This window comes from Salmo salar, chromosome 12, assembly GCF_965601325.2.
Source record: "Salmo salar chromosome 12, fSalSal1, whole genome shotgun sequence".
Lineage (NCBI taxonomy): Eukaryota > Metazoa > Chordata > Actinopteri > Salmoniformes > Salmonidae > Salmo > Salmo salar.
The window spans coordinates 106,602,247-106,628,382 of record NC_138302.1 but is presented as its reverse complement, the minus strand read 5'-3'; the positions used below and the strand labels follow the sequence as shown (position 1 = coordinate 106,628,382).

General features: G+C 43.0%; 1 protein-coding gene across 1 annotated transcript in view; it reads right to left on the bottom strand.

Annotated features, from left to right (window-relative positions):
* Positions 1–6,094: 6,094 nt before the first annotated feature.
* The window catches only part of acad9 (acyl-CoA dehydrogenase family, member 9), a 41,609-nt gene continuing 21,567 nt past the window's right edge, over positions 6,095–26,136 (bottom strand). Inside the window, exons 13-17 of the mRNA XM_082959537.1 lie at positions 24,576–24,702; positions 20,011–20,088; positions 13,744–13,872; positions 8,118–8,190; positions 6,095–6,571 (exon numbers count right to left, since the gene is read on the bottom strand). Coding sequence (XP_082815663.1) covers positions 6,471–6,571; positions 8,118–8,190; positions 13,744–13,872; positions 20,011–20,088; positions 24,576–24,702 — 508 coding nt within the window. The 3' untranslated portion in view covers positions 6,095–6,470. The remainder of the gene's footprint in view (positions 6,572–8,117; positions 8,191–13,743; positions 13,873–20,010; positions 20,089–24,575; positions 24,703–26,136) is intronic.

Below are 26,136 nucleotides of genomic sequence, written 5' to 3'. Positions count from 1 at the left end.
GTAACCCTGTAACTATTAACACTGTAAAGTCACCTGTAACCCTGTTCATGTACCTATTAACACTGTAATAACACCTGTAACCCTGTTCATGTGACTATTAACACTGTAACCCTGTACCTATTAACACTGTAATAACACCTGTAACCCTGTACCTATTAACACTGTAATATCACCTGTAACCCTGTTCATGTACCTATTAACACTGTAATATCACCTGTAACCCTGTTCATGTACCTATTAACACTTTAATAACACCTGTAACCCTGTACCTATTAACACTGTAATAACACCTGTAACCCTGTACCTATTAACACTGTAATAACACCTGTAACCCTGTTCATGTGACTATTAACACTGTAATATCACCTGTAACCCTGTTCATGTACCTATTAACACTGTAATAACACCTGTAACCCTGTACATGTGACTATTAACACTGTAATATCACCTGTAACCCTGTACCTATTAACACTGTAATAACACCTGTAACCCTGTACCTATTAACACTGTAATAACACCTGTAACCCTGTTCATGTACCTATGAACACTGTAATATATCACCTGTAACCCTGTACATGTGACTATTAACACTGTAATATCACCTGTAACCCTGTTCATGTACCTATTAACACTGTAATAACACCTGTAACCCTGTTCATGTGACTATTAACACTGTAATATCACCTGTAACCCTGTACATGTAACTATTAACACTGTAATATCACCTGTAACCCTGTTCATGTACCTATTAACACTGTAATATTACCTGTAACCCTGTTCATGTACCTATTAACACTGTAATAACACCTGTAACCCTGTACCTATTAACACTGTAATAACACCTGTAACCCTGTACCTATTAACACTGTAATATCACCTGTAACCCTGTTCATGTACCTATTAACACTGTAATAACACCTGTAACCCTGTTCATGTACCTATTAACACTGTAATAACACCTGTAACCCTGTCAGACCTATTAACACTGTAATATCACCTGTAACCCTGTTCATGTACCTATTAACACTGTAATAACACCTGTAACCCTGTTCATGTGACTATTAACACTGTAACCCTGTACCTATTAACACTGTAATAACACCTGTAACCCTGTACCTATTAACACTGTAATAACACCTGTAACCCTGTTCATGTGACTATTAACACTGTAATATCACCTGTAACCCTGTTCATGTACCTATTAACACTGTAATAACACCTGTAACCCTGTACCTATTAACACTGTAATAACACCTGTAACCCTGTACCTATTAACACTGTAATAACACCTGTAACCCTGTTCATGTACCTATGAACACTGTAATATCACCTGTAACCCTGTACATGTGACTATTAACACTGTAATAACACCTGTAACCCTGTTCATGTACCTATTAACACTGTAATATCACCTGTAACCCTGTTCATGTGACTATTAACACTGTAATATCACCTGTAACCCTGTACCTATTAACACTGTAATATCACCTGTAACCCTGTAACTATTAACACTGTAATATCACCTGTAACCCTGTTCATGTACCTATTAACACTGTAATAACACCTGTAACCCTGTACCTATTAACACTGTAATAACACCTGTAACCCTGTAACTATTAACACTGTAATATCACCTGTAACCCTGTTCATGTACCTATTAACACTGTAATATCACCTGTAACCCTGTTCATGTGACTATTAACACTAATATCACCTGTAACCCTGTACATGTGACTATTAACACTGTAATATCACCTGTAACCCTGTACCTATTAACACTGTAATAACACCTGTAACCCTGTAACTATTAACACTGTAATATCACCTGTAACCCTGTTCATGTACCTATTAACACTGTAATAACACCTGTAACCCTGTACATGTGACTATTAACACTGTAATAATACCTGTAACCCTGTACCTATTAACACTGTAATATCACCTGTAACCCTGTAACTATTAACACTGTAATATCACCTGTAACCCTGTTCATGTACCTATTAACACTGTAATATTACCTGTAACCCTGTTCATGTACCTATTAACACTGTAATAACACCTGTAACCCTGTACCTATTAACACTGTAATAACACCTGTAACCCTGTACCTATTAACACTGTAATAACACCTGTAACCCTGTTCATGTACCTATGAACACTGTAATATCACCTGTAACCCTGTACATGTGACTATTAACACTGTAATATCACCTGTAACCCTGTAACTATTAACACTGTAATATCACCTGTAACCCTGTTCATGTACCTATTAACACTGTAATATTACCTGTAACCCTGTTCATGTACCTATTAACACTGTAATAACACCTGTAACCCTGTACCTATTAACACTGTAATAACACCTGTAACCCTGTACCTATTAACACTGTAATAACACCTGTAACCCTGTACCTATTAACACTGTAATATCATCTCTAACCCTGTTCATGTACCTATTAACACTGTAATATCACCTGTAACCCTGTTCATGTACCTATTAACACTGTAATAACACCTGTAACCCTTCACCTGTAACCCTGTTCATGTACCTATTAACACTGTAATATTACCTGTAACCCTGTAACTATTAACACTGTAATATCACCTGTAACCCTGTTCATGTACCTATTAACACTGTAATAACACCTGTAACCCTGTTCATGTACCTATTAACACTGTAATATCACCTGTAACCCTGTTCATGTACCTATTAACACTGTAATATCACCTGTAACCCTGTTCATGTGACTATTAACACTGTAATATCACCTGTAACCCTGTACATGTGACTATTAACACTGTAATATCACCTGTAACCCTGTACCTATTAACACTGTAATAACACCTGTAACCCTGTCAGACTATGAACACTGTAATAACACCTGTAACCCTGTACCTATTAACACTGTAATAACACCTGTAACCCTGTACCTATTAACACTGTAATAACACCTGTAACCCTGTTCATGTGACTATTAACACTGTAATACACCTGTAACCCTGTTCATGTACCTATTAACACTGTAATAACACCTGTAACCCTGTTCATGTGACTATTAACACTGTAATATCACCTGTAACCCTGTACATGTGACTATTAACACTGTAATATCACCTGTAACCCTGTACCTATTAACAATGTAATAACACCTGTAACCCTGTAACTATTAACACTGTAATATCACCTGTACCCCTGTTCATGTACCTATTAACACTGTAATAACACCTGTAACCCTGTACATGTGACTATTAACACTGTAATATCACCTGTAACCCTGTTCATGTACCTATTAACACTGTAATATCACCTGTAACCCTGTACATGTGACTATTAACACTGTAATAACACCTGTAACCCTGTACCTATTAACACTGTAATAACACCTGTAACCCTGTACCTATTAACACTGTAATACACCTGTAACCCTGTACCTATTAACACTGTAATAACACCTGTACCTATTAACACTGTAATACACCTGTAACCCTGTAACTATTAACACTGTAATATCACCTGTAACCCTGTTCATGTACCTATTAACACTGTAATAACACCTGTAACCCTGTTCATGTGACTATTAACACTGTAACCCTGTACCTATTAACACTGTAATATCACCTGTAACCCTGTCAGTACCTATTAACACTGTAATATCACCTGTAACCCTGTTCATGTACCTATTAACACTGTAATAACACCTGTAACCCTGTACCTATTAACACTGTAATATCACCTGTAACCCTGTTCATGTACCTATTAACACTGTAATAACACCTGTAACCCTGTAACTATTAACACTGTAATATCACCTGTAACCCTGTTCATGTACCTATTAACACTGTAATAACACCTGTAACCCTGTTCATGTACCTATTAACACTGTAATAACACCTGTAACCCTGTACCTATTAACACTGTAATAACACCTGTAACCCTGTACCTATTAACACTGTAATAACACCTGTAACCCTGTACCTATTAACACTGTAATATCACCTGTAACCCTGTACCTATTAACACTGTAATAACACCTGTAACCCTGTACCTATTAACACTGTAATAACACCTGTAACCCTGTTCATGTGACTATTAACACTGTAATATCACCTGTAACCCTGTTCATGTACCTATTAACACTGTAATAACACCTGTAACCCTGTTCATGTGACTATTAACACTAATATCACCTGTAACCCTGTACATGTGACTATTAACACTGTAATATCACCTGTAACCCTGTACCTATTAACACTGTAATAACACCTGTAACCCTGTACCTATTAACACTGTAATAACACCTGTAACCCTGTTCATGTACCTATGAACACTGTAATATCACCTGTAACCCTGTACATGTGACTATTAACACTGTAATATCACCTGTAACCCTGTACCTATTAACACTGTAATAACACCTGTAACCCTGTTCATGTGACTATTAACACTGTAATATCACCTGTAACCCTGTACCTATTAACACTGTAATATCACCTGTAACCCTGTAACTATTAACACTGTAATATCACCTGTAACCCTGTTCATGTACCTATTAACACTAATATTACCTGTAACCCTGTTCATGTACCTATTAACACTGTAATAACACCTGTAACCCTGTACCTATTAACACTGTAATATCACCTGTAACCCTGTAACTATTAACACTGTAATATCACCTGTAACCCTGTCCATGTACCTTTTAACACTGTAATAACACCTGTACATGTGACTATTAACACTGTAATATCACCTGTAACCCTGTACCTATTAACACTGTAATATCACCTGTAACCCTGTAACTATTAACTCTGTAATAAAACCTGTAACCCTGTTCATGTACCTATTAACACTGTAATAACACCTGTAACCCTGTTCATGTACCTATGAACACTGTAATATCACCTGTAACCCTGTACATGTGACTATTAACACTGTAATAACACCTGTAACCCTGTTCATGTACCTATTAACACTGTAATATTACCTGTAACCCTGTTCATGTACCTATTAACACTGTAATAACACCTGTAACCCTGTACCTATTAACACTGTAATAACACCTGTAACCCTGTACCTATTAACACTGTAATAACACCTGTAACCCTGTAACTATTAACACTGTAATAACACCTGTAACCCTGTACCTATTAACACTGTAATATCACCTGTAACCCTGTTCATGTACCTATTAACACTGTAATATTACCTGTAACCCTGTTCATGTACCTATTAACACTGTAATAACACCTGTAACCCTGTACCTATTAACACTGTAATATCACCTGTAACCCTGTACCTATTAACACTGTAATTACACCTGTAACCCTGTTCATGTGACTATTAAACACTGAATCTTAATCTCTGAATCTGAGCTGCCACATGGATGGCGCCAACCCAGGGAAGCTGCAGGACATGCTGAAGGATCGACCAATGAAATACTTCCTCAGAAAGCCTGGCCTCACCTTAAATGTAGGGCCAGGCAGTGTCAGAGGCCTTAAAAATAGCCAAAGACTCCAGCCAGTCTAGTCATGGACTGTTCTCTCTGCTACTGCACGGCAAGCGGTACCGGAGCGCCAAGTCTAGGTCCGAAAGGCTTCTTAACAGCTTTGTTGTAGAGAGCACGTTGTTCGCCCTGGGACCGTTCCTGGACCAGTCTGAGCTGGGACGACAACACCATCATTCTACAACAAGCACCACGTCCTGTACCTCACAACCTTTAACAGACTCACATTATGTTTACAAGATAATCACAACCGTAAAGAGACAAAAAGACGATTAGAAACAGGGGAAATGGGGTCTGTAGCTGATGGCTATAGGAGCCGTCTCCTCAGGTCTATCCAGCCTTAAGGACCATAAAACATAAGTGTGATGTCACTTCCTGCAGGGGAGTTCCTGAAGCAGAGGTCCTTTCAGGACTAGAGGTTGGCTCCGCCCCTAACAGAAGAGGAGAGGCGTGTCCATATCTACCAGAAACCCACCACCCCCTATGACATCAGACAGTCAGCCGGCCAATGACAGCCGGCCAGGGAGGTCACCTTGCACCGACACGTCAGGGAACCATTTGAGACGAACCATCAGACTGAAACCACACTATGAAAACAAATCAACTCTTTAATAGAAAGGCCAGTAACCTACAACCACTGTTCACTTCAACCAAAGTTCCATCAGTAAAACAAGGTCATTATAGTCAATCGTAGTTCTAAATGATATACAGAATTAAATGAACATCATAAAGACTTGCTTCAGAACTGAGGAGATAGTTATTGCTCGTTCACAATACAGAGTAGAGGCATGTAGCCATGGATGGAACTTTAGGGTCACAGGACCTCGAGGTCCGGCTCTACTGGTCCCCTAATGCCTTTACAGTGCCCTACTTTTAGGTTGCTACATATGGCTCTGGCCCAAAGTAGTGCACTGCATAGGGAATAGGAGACCATGTCTCCTCCAGTCACAGAGTTCTGTTCCGGTTCTAGAAGGTTCTGTCCAGAGGGTGGGAACAGACATAGGCTCTCTTCTCCAGGACCTCCCTGGCGATCTTCTTAATGTTCTCATCTTGGTTCTCAGGTGAGTCTGGAACAAAAATAACATTCATTAGCCTACACACACACACACACACTACCTTCATTACACACACACACACTAGCCTACAACTATTGATCTGATAAAACAATATAGAGTGGTTCTCTCTCTGAGGACGTTGTGTAACCGATTCTCTCTCTCTCTGAGGACGTTGTGTAACCGATTCTCTCTCTCTGAGGACGTTGTGTAACCGATTCTCTCTCTCTCTGAGGACGTTGTGTAACCGATTCTCTCTCTCTCTGAGGACGTTGTGTAACCGATTCTCTCTGAGGACGTTGTGTAACCGATTATCTCTCTCTGAGGACGTTGTGTAACCGATTCTCTCTCTCTCTGAGGACGTTGTGTAACCGATTATCTCTCTCTGAGGACGTTGTGTAACCGATTCTCTCTGAGGACGTTGTGTAACCGATTCTCTCTCTCTCTGAGGACGTTGTGTAACCGATTCTCTCTCTCTGAGGACGTTGTGTAACCGATTCTCTCTCTCTCTCTCTGAGGACGTTGTGTAACCGATTCTCTCTCTCTCTGAGGACGTTGTGTAACCGATTCTCTCTCTCTCTGAGGACGTTGTGTAACCGATTCTCTCTCTCTCTCTGAGGACGTTGTGTAACCGATTCTCTCTCTCTCTCTGAGGACGTTGTGTAACCGATTCTCTCTCTCTCTCTGAGGACGTTGTGTAACCGATTCTCTCTCTCTCTGAGGACGTTGTGTAACCGATTCTCTCTCTCTCTGAGGACGTTGTGTAACCGATTCTCTCTCTCTGAGGACGTTGTGTAACCGATTCTCTCTCTCTGAGGACGTTGTGTAACCGATTCTCTCTCTCTGAGGACGTTGTGTAACCGATTCTCTCTCTCTGAGGACGTTGTGTAACCGATTCTCTCTCTCTGAGGACGTTGTGTAACCGATTCTCTCTCTGAGGACGTTGTGTAACCGATTCTCTCTCTCTGAGGACGTTGTGTAACCGATTCTCTCTCTCTGAGGACGTTGTGTAACCGATTCTCTCTCTCTGAGGACGTTGTGTAACCGATTCTCTCTCTCTGAGGACGTTGTGTAACCGATTCTCTCTCTCTGAGGACGTTGTGTAACCGATTCTCTCTCTCTGAGGACGTTGTGTAACCGATTCTCTCTCTCTGAGGACGTTGTGTAACCGATTCTCTCTCTCTGAGGACGTTGTGTAACTGAAACAAAACATATGAGTGTTCACTAATTATAATAGCTGCTACAATTATATGTTAATATGTTGATCACACGTGATGCTGTGGCTGGCTGGTTGGCTGGCTGACTGGCTGTGCATTGAGGTCACCGAGCCGACAAGGTTAAAAACCTTCCAATGAGCCCTTGGGCAAGGCACTTAACCCCTAATGTCTCCAGGGTCACTGTTGGAGGTGTCAGGGATAGTTGGGATATGCAAAAAATACACATTTCCAATATACACATGCGTACATGTGTGAACTAGGATAAATGTAAGCACCCCACAATGAGACCTCATCAAAAGTAGTGCACTATAAAGGGAATAGGGTGCCAACTCTGTCCTACTCACTCTTCTGTAGCTGCGTTATCCAGTAGTTGTTCTTGAAGAAGGCGTCGGTGCAGAACGTGTTAGCCAGAAGCACCTAGAACAGCAGGATCTTCATGAGGAAGGCAAACAGAAATCATACTACGCTGTCGGTTAGTGGAGCAACCAATAAGCTTCAAGACGTATGAATAATAAAACTAAATATTACCATGTTAGATCCTACTGCATGTTTTATTTAACCTTTATTGATCGAGGCGAGTCAGTTAAGAACAAATTCTTATTTCCAATCACGGCCTGCCCCAGCGACGCCGCCCTATGGGACTCCCAATCACGGCCTGCCCCAGCGACGCCGCCCTATGGGACTCCCAATCACGGCCTGCCCCAGCGACGCCGCCCTAAATCACGGCCTGCCCCAGCGACGCCGCCCTATGGGACTCCCAATCACGGCCTGCCCCAGCGACGCCGCCCTATGGGACTCCCAATCACGGCCTGCCCCAGCGACGCCGCCCTATGGGACTCCCAATCACGGCCTGCCCCAGCGACGCCGCCCTATGGGACTCCCAATCACGGCCTGCCCCAGCGACGCCGCCCTATGGGACTCCCAATCACGGCCTGCCCCAGCGACGCCGCCCTATGGGACTCCCAATCACGGCCTGCCCCAGCGACGCCGCCCTATGGGACTCCCAATCACGGCCTGCCCCAGCGACGCCGCCCTATGGGACTCCCAATCACGGCCTGCCCCAGCGACGCCGCCCTATGGGACTCCCAATCACGGCCTGCCCCAGCGACGCCGCCCTATGGGACTCCCAATCACGGCCTGCCCCAGCGACGCCGCCCTATGGGACTCCCAATCACGGCCTGCCCCAGCGACGCCGCCCTATGGGACTCCCAATCACGGCCTGCCCCAGCGACGCCGCCCTATGGGACTCCCAATCACGGCCTGCCCCAGCGGCGCCGCCCTATGGGACTCCCAATCACGGCCGGATGATTCAGCCTGAATGTGTTGGATTAAGACTTACTGACACTGTAAACTTCCTGATACAGCGGTAATACTGACACTGTAAACTTCCTGATACAGCGGTAATACTGACACTGTAAACTTCCTGATACAGCGGTAATACTGACACTGTAAACTTCCTGATACAGCGGTAATACTGACACTGTAAACTTCCTGATACAGCGGTAATACTGACACTGTAAACTTCCTGATACAGCGGTAATACTGACACTGTATACTTCCTGATACAGCGGTAATACTGATACTGTATAAATACTGATACTGTATACTTCCTGATACGGCGGTAATACTAATATTGTATACTTCCTGATACAGCGGTAATATTGATACTGTATAAATACTGATACTGTATACTTCCTGATACAGCGGTAATATTGATACTGTAAACATACTGATATTGTATACTTCCTGATACAGCGGTAATATTGATACTGTATACATACTGATACTGTATACTTCCTAATACAGCGGTAATATTGATACTGTATACATACTGATACTGTATACTTGGGGATGACCAGGTATATCTCACTGGTCACCCCCAAAGCCAACACCTCCTTTGGCCGCCTTTCCTTCCAGTTCTCTGCTGCCAATGACTGGAACGAACTACAAAAATCGCTGAAGCTGGAGACTTATATTTCCCTCACTAACTTTAAACATCAGCTCTCTGAGCAGCTAACCGATCGCTGCAGCTGTACACAGCCCATCTGTAAATAGCCCACCCAATCTACCTACCTCATCCCCATATTGTTTTTATTTACTTTCTGCTCTTTTGCACACCAGTATCTCTACTTGCACACCATCCTCTGCTCATCTGTCACTCCAGTGTTCATTTGCTAAATTGTAATTACTTCGGTATTATGTCCTATTTATTGCCTTACCTCCTCACGGCATTTGGACACACTGTATATAGACGTTCTTTTTTTCTATTGTGTTATTGACTGTACGCTTGTTTATTCCATGTGTAACTCTGTGTTGTTGTTTGTGTCACACTGCTTTGCTTTATCTTGGCCAGGTCACAGTTGTAAATGAGAACTTGTTCTCAACTGGCCTACCTGGTTAAATAAAGGGTTATATATATATAATATATAAATACCTGGTTAAATAAAGGGTTATATATAATATATATAAATACCTGGTTAAATAAAGGGTTATATATATAATATATAAATACCTGGTTAAATAAAGGGTTATATATATATAATATATAAATACCTGGTTAAATAAAGGGTTATATATATAATATATAAATACCTGGTTAAATAAAGGGTTAGGGTTATATATATATATAAATAAATACCTGGTTAAATAAAGGGTTATATATATATATAATATATAAATACCTGGTTAAATAAAGGGATATATATATATATAATATATAAATACCTGGTTAAATAAAGCCTTTGTGACCCACCATAAGGGTTGAGCAGTGAAAACACAGACGAAGAATAAGTAAAAAAATATCATCTTGGCAGTGGAGAGAAAAATTTGCAGTTTGAAATCCTGCCATGGAGCAGAAAGACAATTTTGCACTTTTAAAGCCAATTTCTGTCAATTATCCACATTATGCCATGGCTAATGCTGTGTGGTTATACTCAAACATTATAACAAAATCAATGGTGGCCTGATTGTCTAGCTTTTAAAAACTCTCATCAGGTTTCCAGGTAAAGTAATAACACAATGTAGCAGTAATGCTTTCAGAGCAGCGCTCTGGGAACATCAGGTAAATGTTTTATACAAACATTATAATCAGCGCAACCTAACGAATGTTCTGGGAAATTTCACATAGCCAATTCTGGTTTGCTGGATAGTGTACAGTACAGTACTACCTCATGGTTGTAGTTCCTGAGCCCTATAGAGGTAGTGTACAGTACAGTACTACCTCATGGTCGTAGTTCCTGAGCCCTATAGAGGTAGTGTACAGTACAGTACTACCTCATGGTCGTAGTTCCTGAGCCCTATAGAGGTAGTGTACAGTACTACCTCATGGTCGTAGTTCCTGAGCCCTATAGAGGTAGTGTACAGTACAGTACTACCTCATGGTCGTAGTTCCTGAGCCCTATAGAGGTAGTGTACAGTACAGTACTACCTCATGGTCGTAGTTCCTGAGCCCTATAGAGGTAGTGTACAGTACAGTACTACCTCATGGTCGTAGTTCCTGAGCCCTATAGAGGTAGTGTACAGTACTACCTCATGGTCGTAGTTCCTGAGCCCTATAGAGGTAGTGTACAGTACAGTACTACCTCATGGCCGTAGTTCCTGAGCCCTATAGAGGTAGTGTACAGTACAGTACTACCTCATGGTCGTAGTTCCTGAGCCCTATAGAGGTAGTGTACAGTACAGTACTACCTCATGGTCGTAGTTCCTGAGCCCTATAGAGGTAGTGTACAGTACTACCTCATGGCCGTAGTTCCTGAGCCCTATAGAGGTAGTGTACAGTACTACCTCATGGCCGTAGTTCCTGAGCCCTATAGAGGTAGTGTACAGTACTACCTCATGGTCGTAGTTCCTGAGCCCTATAGAGGTAGTGTACAGTACTACCTCATGGCCGTAGTTCCTGAGCCCTATAGAGGTAGTGTACAGTACTACCTCATGGCCGTAGTTCCTGAGCCCTATAGAGGTAGTGTACAGTACTACCTCATGGTCGTAGTTCCTGAGCCCTATAGAGGTAGTGTACAGTACTACCTCATGGTCGTAGTTCCTGAGCCCTATAGAGGTAGTGTACAGTACTACCTCATGGTCGTAGTTCCTGAGCCCTATAGAGGTAGTGTACAGTACTACCTCATGGCCGTAGTTCCTGAGCCCTATAGAGGTAGTGTACAGTACTACCTCATGGCCGTAGTTCCTGAGCCCTATAGAGGTAGTGTACAGTACTACCTCATGGCCGTAGTTCCTGAGCCCTATAGAGGTAGTGTACAGTACAGTACTACCTCATGGCCGTAGTTCCTGAGCCCTATAGAGGTAGTGTACAGTACAGTACTACCTCATGGCCGTAGTTCCTGAGCCCTATAGAGGTAGTGTACAGTACTACCTCATGGCCGTAGTTCCTGAGCCCTATAGAGGTAGTGTACAGTACAGTACTACCTCATGGCCGTAGTTCCTGAGCCCTATAGAGGTAGTGTACAGTACTACCTCATGGCCGTAGTTCCTGAGCCCTATAGAGGTAGTGTACAGTACTACCTCATGGCCGTAGTTCCTGAGCCCTATAGAGGTAGTGTACAGTACTACCTCATGGCCGTAGTTCCTGAGCCCTATAGAGGTAGTGTACAGTACAGTACTACCTCATGGTCGTAGTTCCTGAGCCCTATAGAGGTAGTGTACAGTACAGTACTACCTCATGGTCGTAGTTCCTGAGCCCTATAGAGGTAGTGTACAGTACTACCTCATGGCCGTAGTTCCTGAGCCCTATAGAGGTAGTGTACAGTACCATCTCATGGTCGTAGTTCCTGAGCCCTATAGAGGTAGTGTACAGTACTACCTCATGGTCGTAGTTCCTGAGCCCTATAGAGGTAGTGTACAGTACTACCTCATGGTCGTAGTTCCTGAGCCCTATAGAGGTAGTGTACAGTACTACCTCATGGTCGTAGTTCCTGAGCCCTATAGAGGTAGTGTACAGTACTACCTCATGGCCGTAGTTCCTGAGCCCTATAGAGGTAGTGTACAGTACTACCTCATGGTCGTAGTTCCTGAGCCCTATAGAGGTAGTGTACAGTACTACCTCATGGTCGTAGTTCCTGAGCCCTATAGAGGTAGTGTACAGTACTACCTCATGGTCGTAGTTCCTGAGCCCTATAGAGGTAGTGTACAGTACTACCTCATGGCCGTAGTTCCTGAGCCCTATAGAGGTAGTGTACAGTACTACCTCATGGCCGTAGTTCCTGAGCCCGATAGAGGTAGTGTACAGTACTACCTCATGGTCGTAGTTCCTGAGCCCTATAGAGGTAGTGTACAGTACTACCTCATGGCCGTAGTTCCTGAGCCCTATAGAGGTAGTGTACAGTACTACCGCATGGCCGTAGTTCCTGAGCCCTATAGAGGTAGTGGCGTGAAAAGGTATTTGCCCCCTTTCTGAATATGTTTTATACTGAATGTTATCAGATCTTCAACCAAAACCTGATAATAGATAAAGGGAACCTGAATGAACAAATAACTAAAATGTGCCACTTATTTAATTTAATAAACAAAGTTATGCAACACCCAATGCTCCTTTGTGAAAAGGTTTGTGCCACCTTTAGCTGCAATGCCTGTTGATCAGTCTAACATTGCTGTGGGGAATTTTGGCCCACTATTCCATGCAGAACTGCTCAACTCAGCGACACCTGAACTGCTCGTTTCAAGTCCTGCAACATCTCACTTGTGATTAGGTCTTGACTTTAACTAGGCCATTCCAAAACTTAAAATGTGTTGCTTTTTAGCCATTTTCATGTCGACTTGATTGTGTGTTTTTTAGATCATTGTCTTGCTGCATGACCCAGTTGCACTTCAGCTCGCAGATGGAAGGCCTGACATTCTGAGGTTCTTAATGTGGAATGCACTGTTTGACTTTCACCAGATGTGGATAAAATCAGAAAGGGGGAAAATTCTTTACGACACTGTATATCAACAAGATGGTGATGTATAGTTCAGTATTACCTCATGGTCGTGGTTCCTGAGCCCTATAGAGATAGATCTACTAGATCGTGATAGGACGGCTGTCATGGCATACAGGTTGATCAGGACGTCAGCAACACGCTTCAGGATCAGCTGCTCCTCTACTATCGTCTGGAGGAACAGAAAGACACAGGTATATACATCCTGAAACTATTCAGACCCCTTCACTTTTTCCACGTTGTTATTTTACAGCTTTATTCTAAAATGTATGAAATAAAACGTTTTCCTCATCCATCTACACACAATACCCCATAACGACAAAGTGAAAAAATTCAGACCCTTTGCTATGAGACTCGAAACTGAGCTCAGGTGCATCCTGTTTCCATTGATCATCCTTGAGATGTTTATAGAACTTGGAGTCCACCTGTGGTAAATTCAATAGATTGGACACGATTTGGAAAGGCACACACCTGTCTATATAAAGGTCCCACAGTTGACAGTGCATGTCAGAGCAAAAACCAAGCCATGAGGTCGAAGGAATTGTCCGTAGAGCTCCGAGACAGGATTGTGTCAAGGCACAGATCTGGGGAAGGGTACCAAAACATTTCTGCCGCATTGAAGGTCCCCAAGAACACAGTGGCCTCCATCATTCTTAAATGGAAGAAGTTTGGAACCACCAAGACTCTTCCTAGAGCTGGCCACCCGACCATAAGGAGAAATTGTGGGATAAGGGCCTTTGTCAGGGAGGTGACCAAGAACCTGATGGTCACTGACAGAGCTCCAGAGTTCCTCTGTGGAGATGGGAGAACCTTCCAGAAAGACAACCATCTCTGCAGCACTCCACCAAATCAGGCCTTTATGGTGGCCAGAGGGGGAGGAGGAGAACAGGAAAGAGGGGGAGGACAGGAGGAGGCAGAGTAGATGGAAAGGAGGAGGTAGAAGAGGGGGAGGGAGAGTCGGTGGACAGGAAGGGGAGAAGAGGAGGAAAGTAGGAGGACAGGAGGCGACTGAATATTTTAAAAGCCTTGTTGGTGACAGTGACAAAATTAAGCTGTTTTAAAGCAAATTCCCTGCAATTCTACACATTTTGCCATGGCTTATGCTGTCTGAGTGACTCAAACATTCTAACAAAATCAATGGGGGTCCCATGCATGCCAATTTTTGATTCTCCCTGACTGTTGTCATGACTCTCCTGTGAGGATCAGAAGGATCAGGTTACAGTGGGTCAGCTCTATAGCACCCTCTCTCTCCTGCAGCGGGGGAGAGGGATGAAGTTGTCCCGGTTTTATGACTTAACAACAGGATCGTAAATACCTTGCAGGAACTGTATCTTTGGACTCTGCAGTATTGAAATAGAATGTCTGAGTGTAACAGAGACACTTGGCCAAAACTGTAACATCAAAACAATATTTCTAACGTAAATAATGTGGGAAATGGTTGGTGCGGCTCTAAACAATAATCATGTCAAATAAGTTGTTGTTTTGTGATATCATTAACCTCTCTGGGCTAGGCGGGACGAATTCGTCCCACCTACGTAACAGCCACTTGCAGCCTGTGGCGCGATTTTCAAAACCTTAAAAATCCTATTACTTCAATTTCTCAAACATATTACTATTTTACAGCTATTTAAAGACAAGACTCTCGTTAATCTAACCACACTGTCCGATTTCAAAGGCTTTACAACGAAAGCAAAACATTAGATTATGTCAGCAGAGTACCAAGCCAGAAATAATCAGACACCCATTTTTCAAGCCAGCATATAATGTCACCAAAACCCAGAAGACAGCTAAATGCAGCACTCACCTTTGATGATCTTCATCAGATGACAACCCTAGGACATTATGTTATACAATACATGCATGTTTTGTTCAATCAAGTTCATATTTATATCAAAAACCAGCTTTTTACATTAGCATGTGACGTTCAGAACTAGCATACCCCCCGCAAACTTCCGGGGAATTCGCTAACATTTTACTAAATTACTCACGATAAACGTTCACAAAAAGCATAACAATTATTTTAAGAATTATAGATACAGACCTCCTCTATGCACTCGATATGTCCGATTTTAAAATAGCTATTTGGTGAAAGCACATTTTGCAATATTCTAAGTACATAGCCCAGGCATCACGGGCTCGCTATTTAGACACCCGGCAAGTTTAGCACTCACCATAATCATATTTACTATTATAAAAGTTTCATTACCTTTTGTTGTCTTCGTCAGAATGCACACCCAAGACTGCTACTTCAATAACAAATGTTGGTTTGGTCCAAAATAATCCATCGTTATATCCGAATAGCGGCGTTTTGTTCGTGCGTTCCAGACACTATCCGAAATGGTAAAGAAGGGTCGTGCGCATGGCGCAATTCATGACAAAAAAATTCTAAATATTCCATTACCGTACTTCGAAGCATGTCAACCGCTGTTTAAAATCAATTTTTACGCCATTTTTCTCGTAGAAAAGCGATAATATTCCGACAGGGAATCTCCTTTTCGGCAAACAGAGGAAAAAAATCACAAAGGCGGGGGCGGTCGGGTCACGCGCATAAGCCCAGAGTCCCTTGATCGGCCACTTGAGAAAGGCGATAATGTGTTTCAGCCTGGGGCTGGAATGACGACATTCTGTTTTTTCCCGGGCTCTGAGCGCCTATGGACGACGTGGGAAGTGTCACGTTAGAGCAGAGATCCTTAGTAAAAGATAGAGATGGAAAAGAAGTTCAAGAAATGGTCAGACAGGCCACTTCCTGTAAAGGAATCTCTCAGGTTTTGACCTGCGATTTGAGTTCTGTTATACTCACAGACACCATTCAAACAGTTTTAGAAACTTTAGGGTGTTTTCTATCCAAATGTAATAAGTATATGCATATTCTAGTTACTGGGTAGGAGTGGTAACCAGATTAAATCGGGTATGTTTTTTATCCAGCCGTGTCAATACTGCCCCCTAGCCCTAACAGGTTAAGGACGGTATAACCAAATAATGTTAACTCTACAAATGTATACATCCCAGTTATCAGATTTATATCTAGATGTTGTGGAACTTATATGATTAAATATGAAACTATTTGTGAGAAGATTAAATGTGATTAGCCTTCTAAATGAGAATGATCTTTCATGTGAAGTTTTACCCAGTTGGTAACCACGCCCACGTGAGCACAGACATTATGACAAAAGGAGGGAACGCCCTTTTTCCCCCAAGTGTTTATTAAAGGACTCCTAACAAAATGTACATTAGACCAGAGAATGTGAGGATCATCCACATGTTGAAATGGTTGGAATCCCTACAGACCAGACAGCGTGGAGCGGTGGCTACATGGCTGAGAAATTGTTTAAAACTAAAGACAAGTATACGTGTAGCGCTAGCAGAATACGTTACGAAAGGGTTTAAAGACTCCAATACCGGAAAATGTTAAGACCCTCTGAAACTCTCTCTCTCTCGGACTACACAGGAACATTCAGTCTGCAGCTGTTGTTGCACCGTTAGCCTAGGAAACTCGACCGAAGACAAGAGACAAAGAACAATTTCCTCTCACCACTATAGGTATCTCTAGGGTATCTACTCTAAACAAACAGAGTGAAGGACAAGGCCCGCTGAACACCGTGTGGTACACCTCTGGAAGAGCTGTTCTAACAGACACTCTGAGACCAAGAAATTACGACTACAAAGGACATGGTGACCTCTGGTGGACAAGCAGAGACTTTCTGTTGACTGACTCCCCAGAAAATGGACCGGGTGATTTCAACAGAGATGACAAAGACATACAAGCATAAATATGTACTTTGCACTTCTAAATCCGAATGAGCGATTGTTAGGTTGCTAAATATTCATATTTACGATGAGCGTATTATTCAACTGTATGTACGATAGTTGAATTCCTTTGTCTCTCCTTCTCCCGCTCTTTCTTTCCCCACCTCTTTCATTGTGTAACCAGCTGTCATATCGGGTTAGTCCACTAGGGGCTTTTCATTGTGTAACAAGCCGTCATATCGGGTTAGTCCACTAGGGACTTTTCAATGCATCATGTTAATGCTCATGAGGAGTATTAATCTATCCTGTGTGTTTATGTATTTCTGTGTGATTATTTCATTAGTTAATAAATACTTAAGCCAATTTGTGCAAGCTGATTCATCATGGAGACCACGGTTCTTTCAGATTTATAGGATATTACGACGTTCAGAATGAGACTGAAATAGGAACTTCTGCAAATGAATGGTGGGATGTGAACGACAGTAGATGACACACCCCTTCAACATGCATACTGTAAACAGACCAAACTCATCTCGTCTTCTCATATTATCTTCGGTTTCTGTGAGGAAAAAATGCATGGCGTGCTGAAACTAATCGACGGATTACTTTACATTTCTAGAAAGTGTTTTACCTAATTATTTCGATCAACGGTGAGCTCACTCGTGATGTGATTAATTATACATAGTAATTGCTATTAGCTAATTCATGGTATAGTTTACGTCAGCCGAGAGTTAGAAAATATGACCGCTTGTGTTGCGTCAATCTTTCCTCAGCGCTAGGACAAATGTAGCCTACATTTTTCCGGTTAGGATGATTGTGTTATGCTATAGATACTTCTGTGAATATCTGAACATTGCATACAAAAATAAACTGCTCACATTCTGGACATAACTTTGTAAGGACTGTGTTTGTGTAAATAGTTTCTGAAAAAAAAGTGTGGCCAGCTCAAATGCTGATTGTTGCGTCATTCGAAACTGGCCGTTCTAAATGAGCGTTCTAAATGAGCGTTCTAAATGAGCGTTCTAATCACACGGGGTGCGATCGTACGCTTCAGGGACCACTGTAGAACGATCACACCCCGTGTGATGGTACATGTGAAAGGGTTAACTTGGCTTTCGAAGACCTTAGAAAGGCAGGGTAGGACAGATATAGGTCTGTAGCAGTTTGGGTCTAGGGTGTCTCCCCCTTTGAAGAGGGGGATGACCGTGGCAGATTTCCAATCTCTGGGTATCTTCTCAGATGATACGAAAGAGGTTGAACAGGCTAGTAATAGGGGTTGCAACAATTGCGGTTGATAGTTTTAGAAAGAGAGGGTCCAGATTGTCTAGCCCGGCTGATTTCTAGGGGTCCAGGTTTTGCAGCTCTTTCAGAACATCAGCTATCTGGATTTGGGTGAAGGAGAAATGGGGGAAGCTTGGGCAAGGTGATGAATTATCATTGATGTAGTTTATTTTTACCAATCACTTAAACATATTTAATAATGATCTCTTAGCTAGCTTGATGACTGTGGGCATTTTTCTTACTCTTTGTTGTTCTATATAGAGACAGCTAGAAGGGCCATATCAGATTGTTGTTCTACATAGAGACAGCTAGAAGGGCCATATCAGATTGTTGTTCTACATAGAGACAGCTAGAAGGGCCATATCAGATTGTTGTTCTACATAGAGACAGCTAGAAGGGCCATGGGTCATATTAGATTGTGTAGAAATTCAGGAAATGAGCATAAGATGTTTTCCCAGACCCCCCGCCAAGTTATGCCCCCCCCCCCAATATCCACAACATCGTAGTTAGGAAGCCTGTACAGAATAAAAAAATATTCCAAAACATACATCCTGTTTGCAAGCATGGTGGTGGCTGCATCATGTTCTGGGTATGCTTGTCATCGACTGCAGAGTTTTAAGGATAAAAATAAACAAAATGGATCTAAGCAAAGGCAAAATCCTAGAGGAAAACCTGGTTCAGTCTGCTATCCACCAGACACTGGGAGATTCACTTTTTAGCAGGACAACCTGAGTGGCCGAGTTACAGTTTTGACTTAAATTCGCTTGACAATCTATGGGAAGACCTGAAAATGGTTGTCTAGCAATGATCAACAACCAATTTGACAGAACTTGATTAATTTTGAAAATAATAAATAGGCAACTGTTGCACAATCCAGGTGTGGAATGCTCTTTGGGAGTTTTTCCTAGCCACCGTGCTTCTACATCTGCATTGCTTGCTGTTTGGGGTTTTAGGCTGGGTTTCTGTATAGCACTGTGACATCGGCTGATGTAAAAAGGGCTTTATAAATACATTTGATTGATTGATTAGCCTTACCCAGAAATACTCACAACTGGAATCGCTGCCAAAGTTGATTCTAACATGTATTACCTCAGGGGTGTGAATACTTACGTAAATGAGATGTTTCCGTATTTAATTTTCAATACATTTGAAAAAATTTCCCAAAACACGTTTTCACTTTGTCATTATGGGGTATTATGTGTAGATGGGTTGTTTTTCTTTCATCCATTTTGAATTCAGGCTGTAACGACAAAATGTGAAATATGTCAAGGCTATAATGTACCTTTCCATATCTGTACAGCAGGTTCTCCACTGTGGAGCCAAAATGGGCCACGTTCTGCTCCAGTTTCTTGGCACTGTCCTGGGAGAGAATAGGGGACAAGGAAACTATGACTTCATTTATACATTCCAGTCACTCATTAGATCAGGGTCTCCCAACCCTCTCCTCGGGCCACCCCAGACTTTTTAGCATTTTTGTTTTAACCCTAAACTGGCACACCTGATTCAATTAGTCAAAGGCTTGATGATTAGTTGACAAATTGAATCAGGTGCATCAGTTTAGGGTTAAAACAAACACGCGGAACGTCTGGGATGCCCGAGGAGAGGGTTGGGAAACTCTGCATTAGATCCCACCGAAGTGACAGAATGGTTCTAAAACAACATGTGACAGAATGCAGGGTTTGTACAGACAGTGGCAAGTCAAATTCAAGGATATTCAAGTACTTATTCATGCAATAATATTCATTTTCAAGGACCATCAATTTGTAATTGTTACTATTATGCAATTGTTTCTAGTCGCTTCCGACTGGCAGCTTTAGTGTCGCCGGTCTGGAGAATGGCGAGTGGGCTGTGTGAGGAAAACGGCAGGAGCACGGGAACGGCAGGAGCGCGGGAACGGCAGGAGCGCGGGAACGGCAGGAGCGCGGGAACGGCAGGAGCGCGGGAACGGCAGGAGCGCGGGAACGGCAGGAGCGCGGGAACGGCAGGAGCGCGGGAACGGCAGGAGCGCGGGAACGGCAGGAGCACGGGAACGGCAGGAGCGCGGGAACGGCAGGAGCACGGGAACGGCAGGAGCACGGGAACGGCAGGAGCACGGCTGCTGCTTGATAAAGCGGAATATTGCGGGTGCCCCAAGAATGAGGCAATTGGCAAAAAAGCTCTGAAGTTTGTTGCAAAGAAAATGTCCATATGTAGCTCGTTTTTGGTCACAGGTCCAGGAATGGCTGAAGAATTGCAATATTTACCTAGAGCTATGCAAATAGTCTGGGTAGCCATTTGATTAGATGTTCAGGAGTCTCATGGCTTGGGGGTAGAAGCTGTTTAGAATCCTCTTGGACCTAGACTTGGCGCTCCGGTAACGGTTGCCATGCGGAGGTAGAGAGAACAGTCTATGACTAGGGTGGTTGGAGTCTTTGACCTTCCTCTGACACCGCCTGGTATAGAGGTCCTGGATGGCAGAAAGCTTGGCCCCAGTGATGTACTGGGCCGTTCGCACTACCGTCTGTAGTGCCTTATGGTCGGAGGCCGAGCAGTTGCCATACCAGGCTGGGATGCAACCAGTCAGGATGCTCTCGATGGTGCAGCTGTAGAACCTTTTGAGGATCTCAGGACCCATGCCAAATCTTTTTAGTTTCCTGAGGGGAAATAGGCTTTGTCGTGCCCTCTTCACGACTGCCTTGGTATGTTTGGACCATTCTAGTTTGTTGTTGATGTGGACGCCAAGGAACTTGAAGCTCTCAACCTGCTCCACTGCAGCCCCGTCGATGAGAATGGGGGCGTGTTCGGCCCTCATTTTCCTGTAGTCCACAATCATCTCCTTTGTCTTGATCACGTTGAGGGAGAGGTTGTTGTCCTGGCACCACATGGTCAGGTCTCTGACCTCCTCCCTTTAGGCTGTCTCATCATTGTCGGTGATCAGGCGTATCACTGTTGGGTCATCAGCAAACTTAATTGTTATTGTTTATTAGTTTACTCCAATTGGGGGAGGGGTGGTAGGGTTTGTGGGGAATAATAAGGGAAGGTATATTCTTTAAAAAGTGTGTTGAAAAGTTTGGGGTCACTAAGAAATGTCCACATGTCATTGGAACACAGGAGTGATGGTTGCTGATAATGGGCCTCTGTACGCCTATGTAGATATTCTGTTTCCAGCTACAACAGTCATTTACAACATTAACATTGTCTACACTGTATTTCTGATCATTTTGATGTCATTTTAAATGGGCAAAAAAGGTGCTTTTCTTTAAAAAACAAGGACATTTCTAAGTGACCCCAAACTTTTGAACGGTAGTGTATATATTTACATCCAAAAATATAGGGGATTGGAAATGATGCAGACAATTACATTGATGGAAGAAACAATCTATCCTCAACATGAAAGCTGATCCACCCCCTAAAAAAATATATAAATAAAACATAAAAATAAAGTAACAACTTGAGAAAATGTCTAATTTTCAAGGTATTCCAGTACTTTCAGGATGTCCATTAGAAAGGGCTTGAACAGTTCACTAAATAAGGGCTCTTCTTAACCAGACTAAATTATGGGTTAAAAGACAGCTTTGATGTCATTCTGAAATACTTATTTTAGATTACTTATTACAGGGATCATCAACAGGAATGTTGCGGGACAATTTTTTCTTGAGCAGATGGTCAGAACATAATTACAAATTATTTGTAGAGTGCAAATTGACCGCAAGAAGCCCAAACCGAAATAATATTTGACTAAAACAATAATTTCAAACCTTGCTTACATTTGTATACGATCACAAATCTCTCTCATTTGTGGGAATACTTTGGAACAGATTTTCCCAAAATGGTATCACTTGGTGTTTATTTTTTCACAGTACTTTAGGTCCAACAATTACACAGACAAAATAGCCAGTGGGCCACCAGTTCGTAAGCCTGTGGGGATCAATACAGTTCAAAACAATTCCACCACACTAGGATGTTCCAGCCAGGTTAATAGTATTATATACACAGTACATTCGGAAAGTACTCAGACCGCTTGACTTTCTCCACATTGTTACATTACAGCCTTATTCTAAAATGGATAAAATAAATTATTTTCCTCATCAATCTACACACAATACCCCATAATGACAAAGCCAACACAGTTTTGAAATTTTTTAACATGTTTTAAAAAAGAAAACCCCCCCAGAAATACCTTATCTACAAACAAACCAGTCAAAGGTTGACACACCTACTCATTCCAGTTATGACACAGCTACTCATTCCTATTTTCTACATTATAGAATAATAGTGAAGACATCAACACTATGAAATAACACATATGGAATCATGTAGTAACCAAAAAAAAGTGTTAAACAAATCAAAATATATTTTATATTTGAGATTCTTTGCCTTGATGACAGCTTCACGAGGTAGTTTCCTGGAATGCATTTCAGTTAACAGGTGTGTCTTGTTAAACGTTAAGAATGAAAGAAATTCCACAAATTAATGCTTTTGAGCCAAATCAGTAGTGTTGTGACAAGGTAGGTATACAGTAGATAGCCATATTTGGTAAAAGACCAAGTCCATATTATGGCAAGAACAGCTCAAATAAGCAGAGAGAAATGACAGTCCATCATTACTTCAAGGTCAGTCAATCCGGAAAATTTCAAGAACTTTGAACGTTTCTTCAAATGCAGTCACAAAAACCATCAAGCGCAATGATGAAACTGGCTCTCATAAGGACAGCAACAGGAAAGGAAGACCCAGAGTTACCTCTGCTGCAGAGGATGTTCATTAGAGATACCTGACTCAGAAATTGCAGGCCAAATAAATGCTTCACAAAAGTTCAAGAAACAGACCCATCTCATCAACTGTTCAGAGGAGACTGTGTGAATCAGGCCTTCATGGTCGAATTGCTGCAAAGAAACCACTACTAAAGGACACCAATAAGAAGAAGAGACTTGCTTGGGCCAAGAAACACGAGCAATGGACATTAGACCGGTTGAAATCTGTCCTTTAGTCTGATGAGTCCAAATTTGAGATTTTTGGTTCCAACCGCTGTCTTTGAGACGCAGAGTAGGTGAACAGATGATCTCTGCATGTGTGGTTCGCACCGTGAAGCATGGAGGAGGAGGTGTGATGATGTGGGGGTGCTTTGCTGGTGACACTGTTGGTGATTTATTTAGAATTCAAGGCACACTTAACCAGCATGGCTACCACAGCATTCTGCAGTGATACATCATCCCATCTGGTTTGCGCTTAGTGGGACTATCATTTGTTTTTCAACAGGACAATGACCCAACACACCTCCAGGCTGTGTAAGGGCTATTTGACTGTGAGCACACAGCCTAGACAACGCAGGAGTGGCTTCGGGACAAGTCTCTGAATGTCCTTGAGTGTCCCAGCCAAAGCCCGGACTTGAACCCGATCAAACTTCTCTGGAGAGACCTGAAAATAGTTGTGAAGCGACGCTTCCCATCCAACCTGACAGAGCTTGAGAGGATCTGCAGAGAAGAATGGGAGAAACTCCCCAAATACAGGTGTGACAAGCTTGTAGCGTCATACCCAAGAAGACTCGAGGCTGTAATCGCTGCCAAAGGTGCTTCAACAAAGTACTGAGTAAAGGGTCTGAATACTTATGTAAATGTAATATCAGATAAAAAAATATATAAATTTGCACAAAAAAACATTTTGCTTTGTCATTATGGGATATAGTGTTTAGATTGATGAGGGGGAAAAAAACTATTTCATCCATTTTAGAATAAGGCTGTAACGTAACAAAATGAAGAAAAAGTTAAGGGGTCTGAATACTTTCCGAATGCTCTGTAGTACTGCATATGAGGTACATACCGTCCCATTCAGTCCCAGGGTTAGAGGTTATAGGTTAAATAAGGTACGCACCGCCAGACTAGGATGCACCACCCCATCCATCCCAGTCAGTCCCAGGTCCACCTTCCTCCCCAACGCGTCTCCCAACTTCCTGCCCAACATCTCCAAGGCCACACCCACATTCCCCTTCTTCATCTCCCTGATTGGATAAGGTAGAGAGACAGGTGACAATTTCAGAATTTTACAGATAGAAATGTAATGAATTGAGCTGATTAGATTCCCCATAATACACTAATATATATATACTGCTCAAAAAAATAAAGGGAACACTTAAACAACACAATGTAACTCCAAGTCAATCACACTTCTGTGAAATCAAACTGTCCACTTAGGAAGCAACACTGATTGACAATACATTTCACATGCTGTTGTGCAAATGGAATAGACAACAGGTGGAAATTATAGGCAATTAGCAAGACACCCCCAATAAAGGAGTGGTTCTGCAGGTGGTGACCACAGACCACTTCTCAGTTCCTATGCTTCCTGGCTGATGTTTTGGTCACTTTTGAATGCTGGCGGTGCTTTCACTCTAGTGGTAGCATGAGACGGAGTCTACAACCCACACAAGTGGCTCAGGTAGTGCAGCTCATCCAGGATGGCACATCAATGCAAGCTGTGGCAAGAAGGTTTGCTGTGTCTGTCAGCGTAGTGTCCAGAGCATGGAGGCGCTACCAGGAGACAGGCCAGTACATCAGGAGACGTGGAGGAGGCCGTAGGAGGGCAACAACCCAGCAGCAGGACCGCTACCTCCGCCTTTGTGCAAGGAGGAGCAGGAGGAGCACTGCCAGAGCCCTGCAAAATGACCTCCAGCAGGCCACAAATGTGCATGTGTCTGCTCAAACGGTCAGAAACAGACTCCATGAGGGTGGTATGAGGGCCCGACGTCCACAGGTGGGGGTTGTGCTTACAGCCCAACACCGTGCAGGACGTTTGGCATTTGCCAGAGAACACCAAGATTGGCAAATTCGCCACTGGCGCCCTGTGCTCTTCACAGATGAAAGCAGGTTCACACTGAGCACGTGACAGACGTGACAGAGTCTGGAGACGCCGTGGAGAACGTTCTGCTGCCTGCAACATCCTCCAGCATGACCGGTTTGGCGGTGGGTCAGTCATGGTGTGGGGTGGCATTTCTTTGGGGGGGCCACACAGCCCTCCATGTGCTCGCCAGAGGTAGCCTGACTGCCATTAGGTACCGAGATGAGATCCTCAGACCCCTTGTGAGACCATATGCTGGTGCGGTTGGCCCTGGGTTCCTCCTAATGCAAGACAATGCTAGACCTCATGTGGCTGGAGTGTGTCAGCAGTTCCTGCAAGAGGAAGGCATTGATGCTATGGACTGGCCCGCCCGTTCCCCAGACCTGAATCCAATTGAGCACATCTGGGACATCATGTCTCGCTCCATCCACCAACGCCACGTTGCACCACAGACTGTCCAGGAGTTGGCGGATGCTTTAGTCCAGGTCTGGGAGGAGATCCCTCAGGAGACCATCCGCCACCTCATCAGGAGCATGCCCAGGCGTTGTAGGGAGGTCATACAGGCACATGGAGGCCACACACACTACTGAGCCTCATT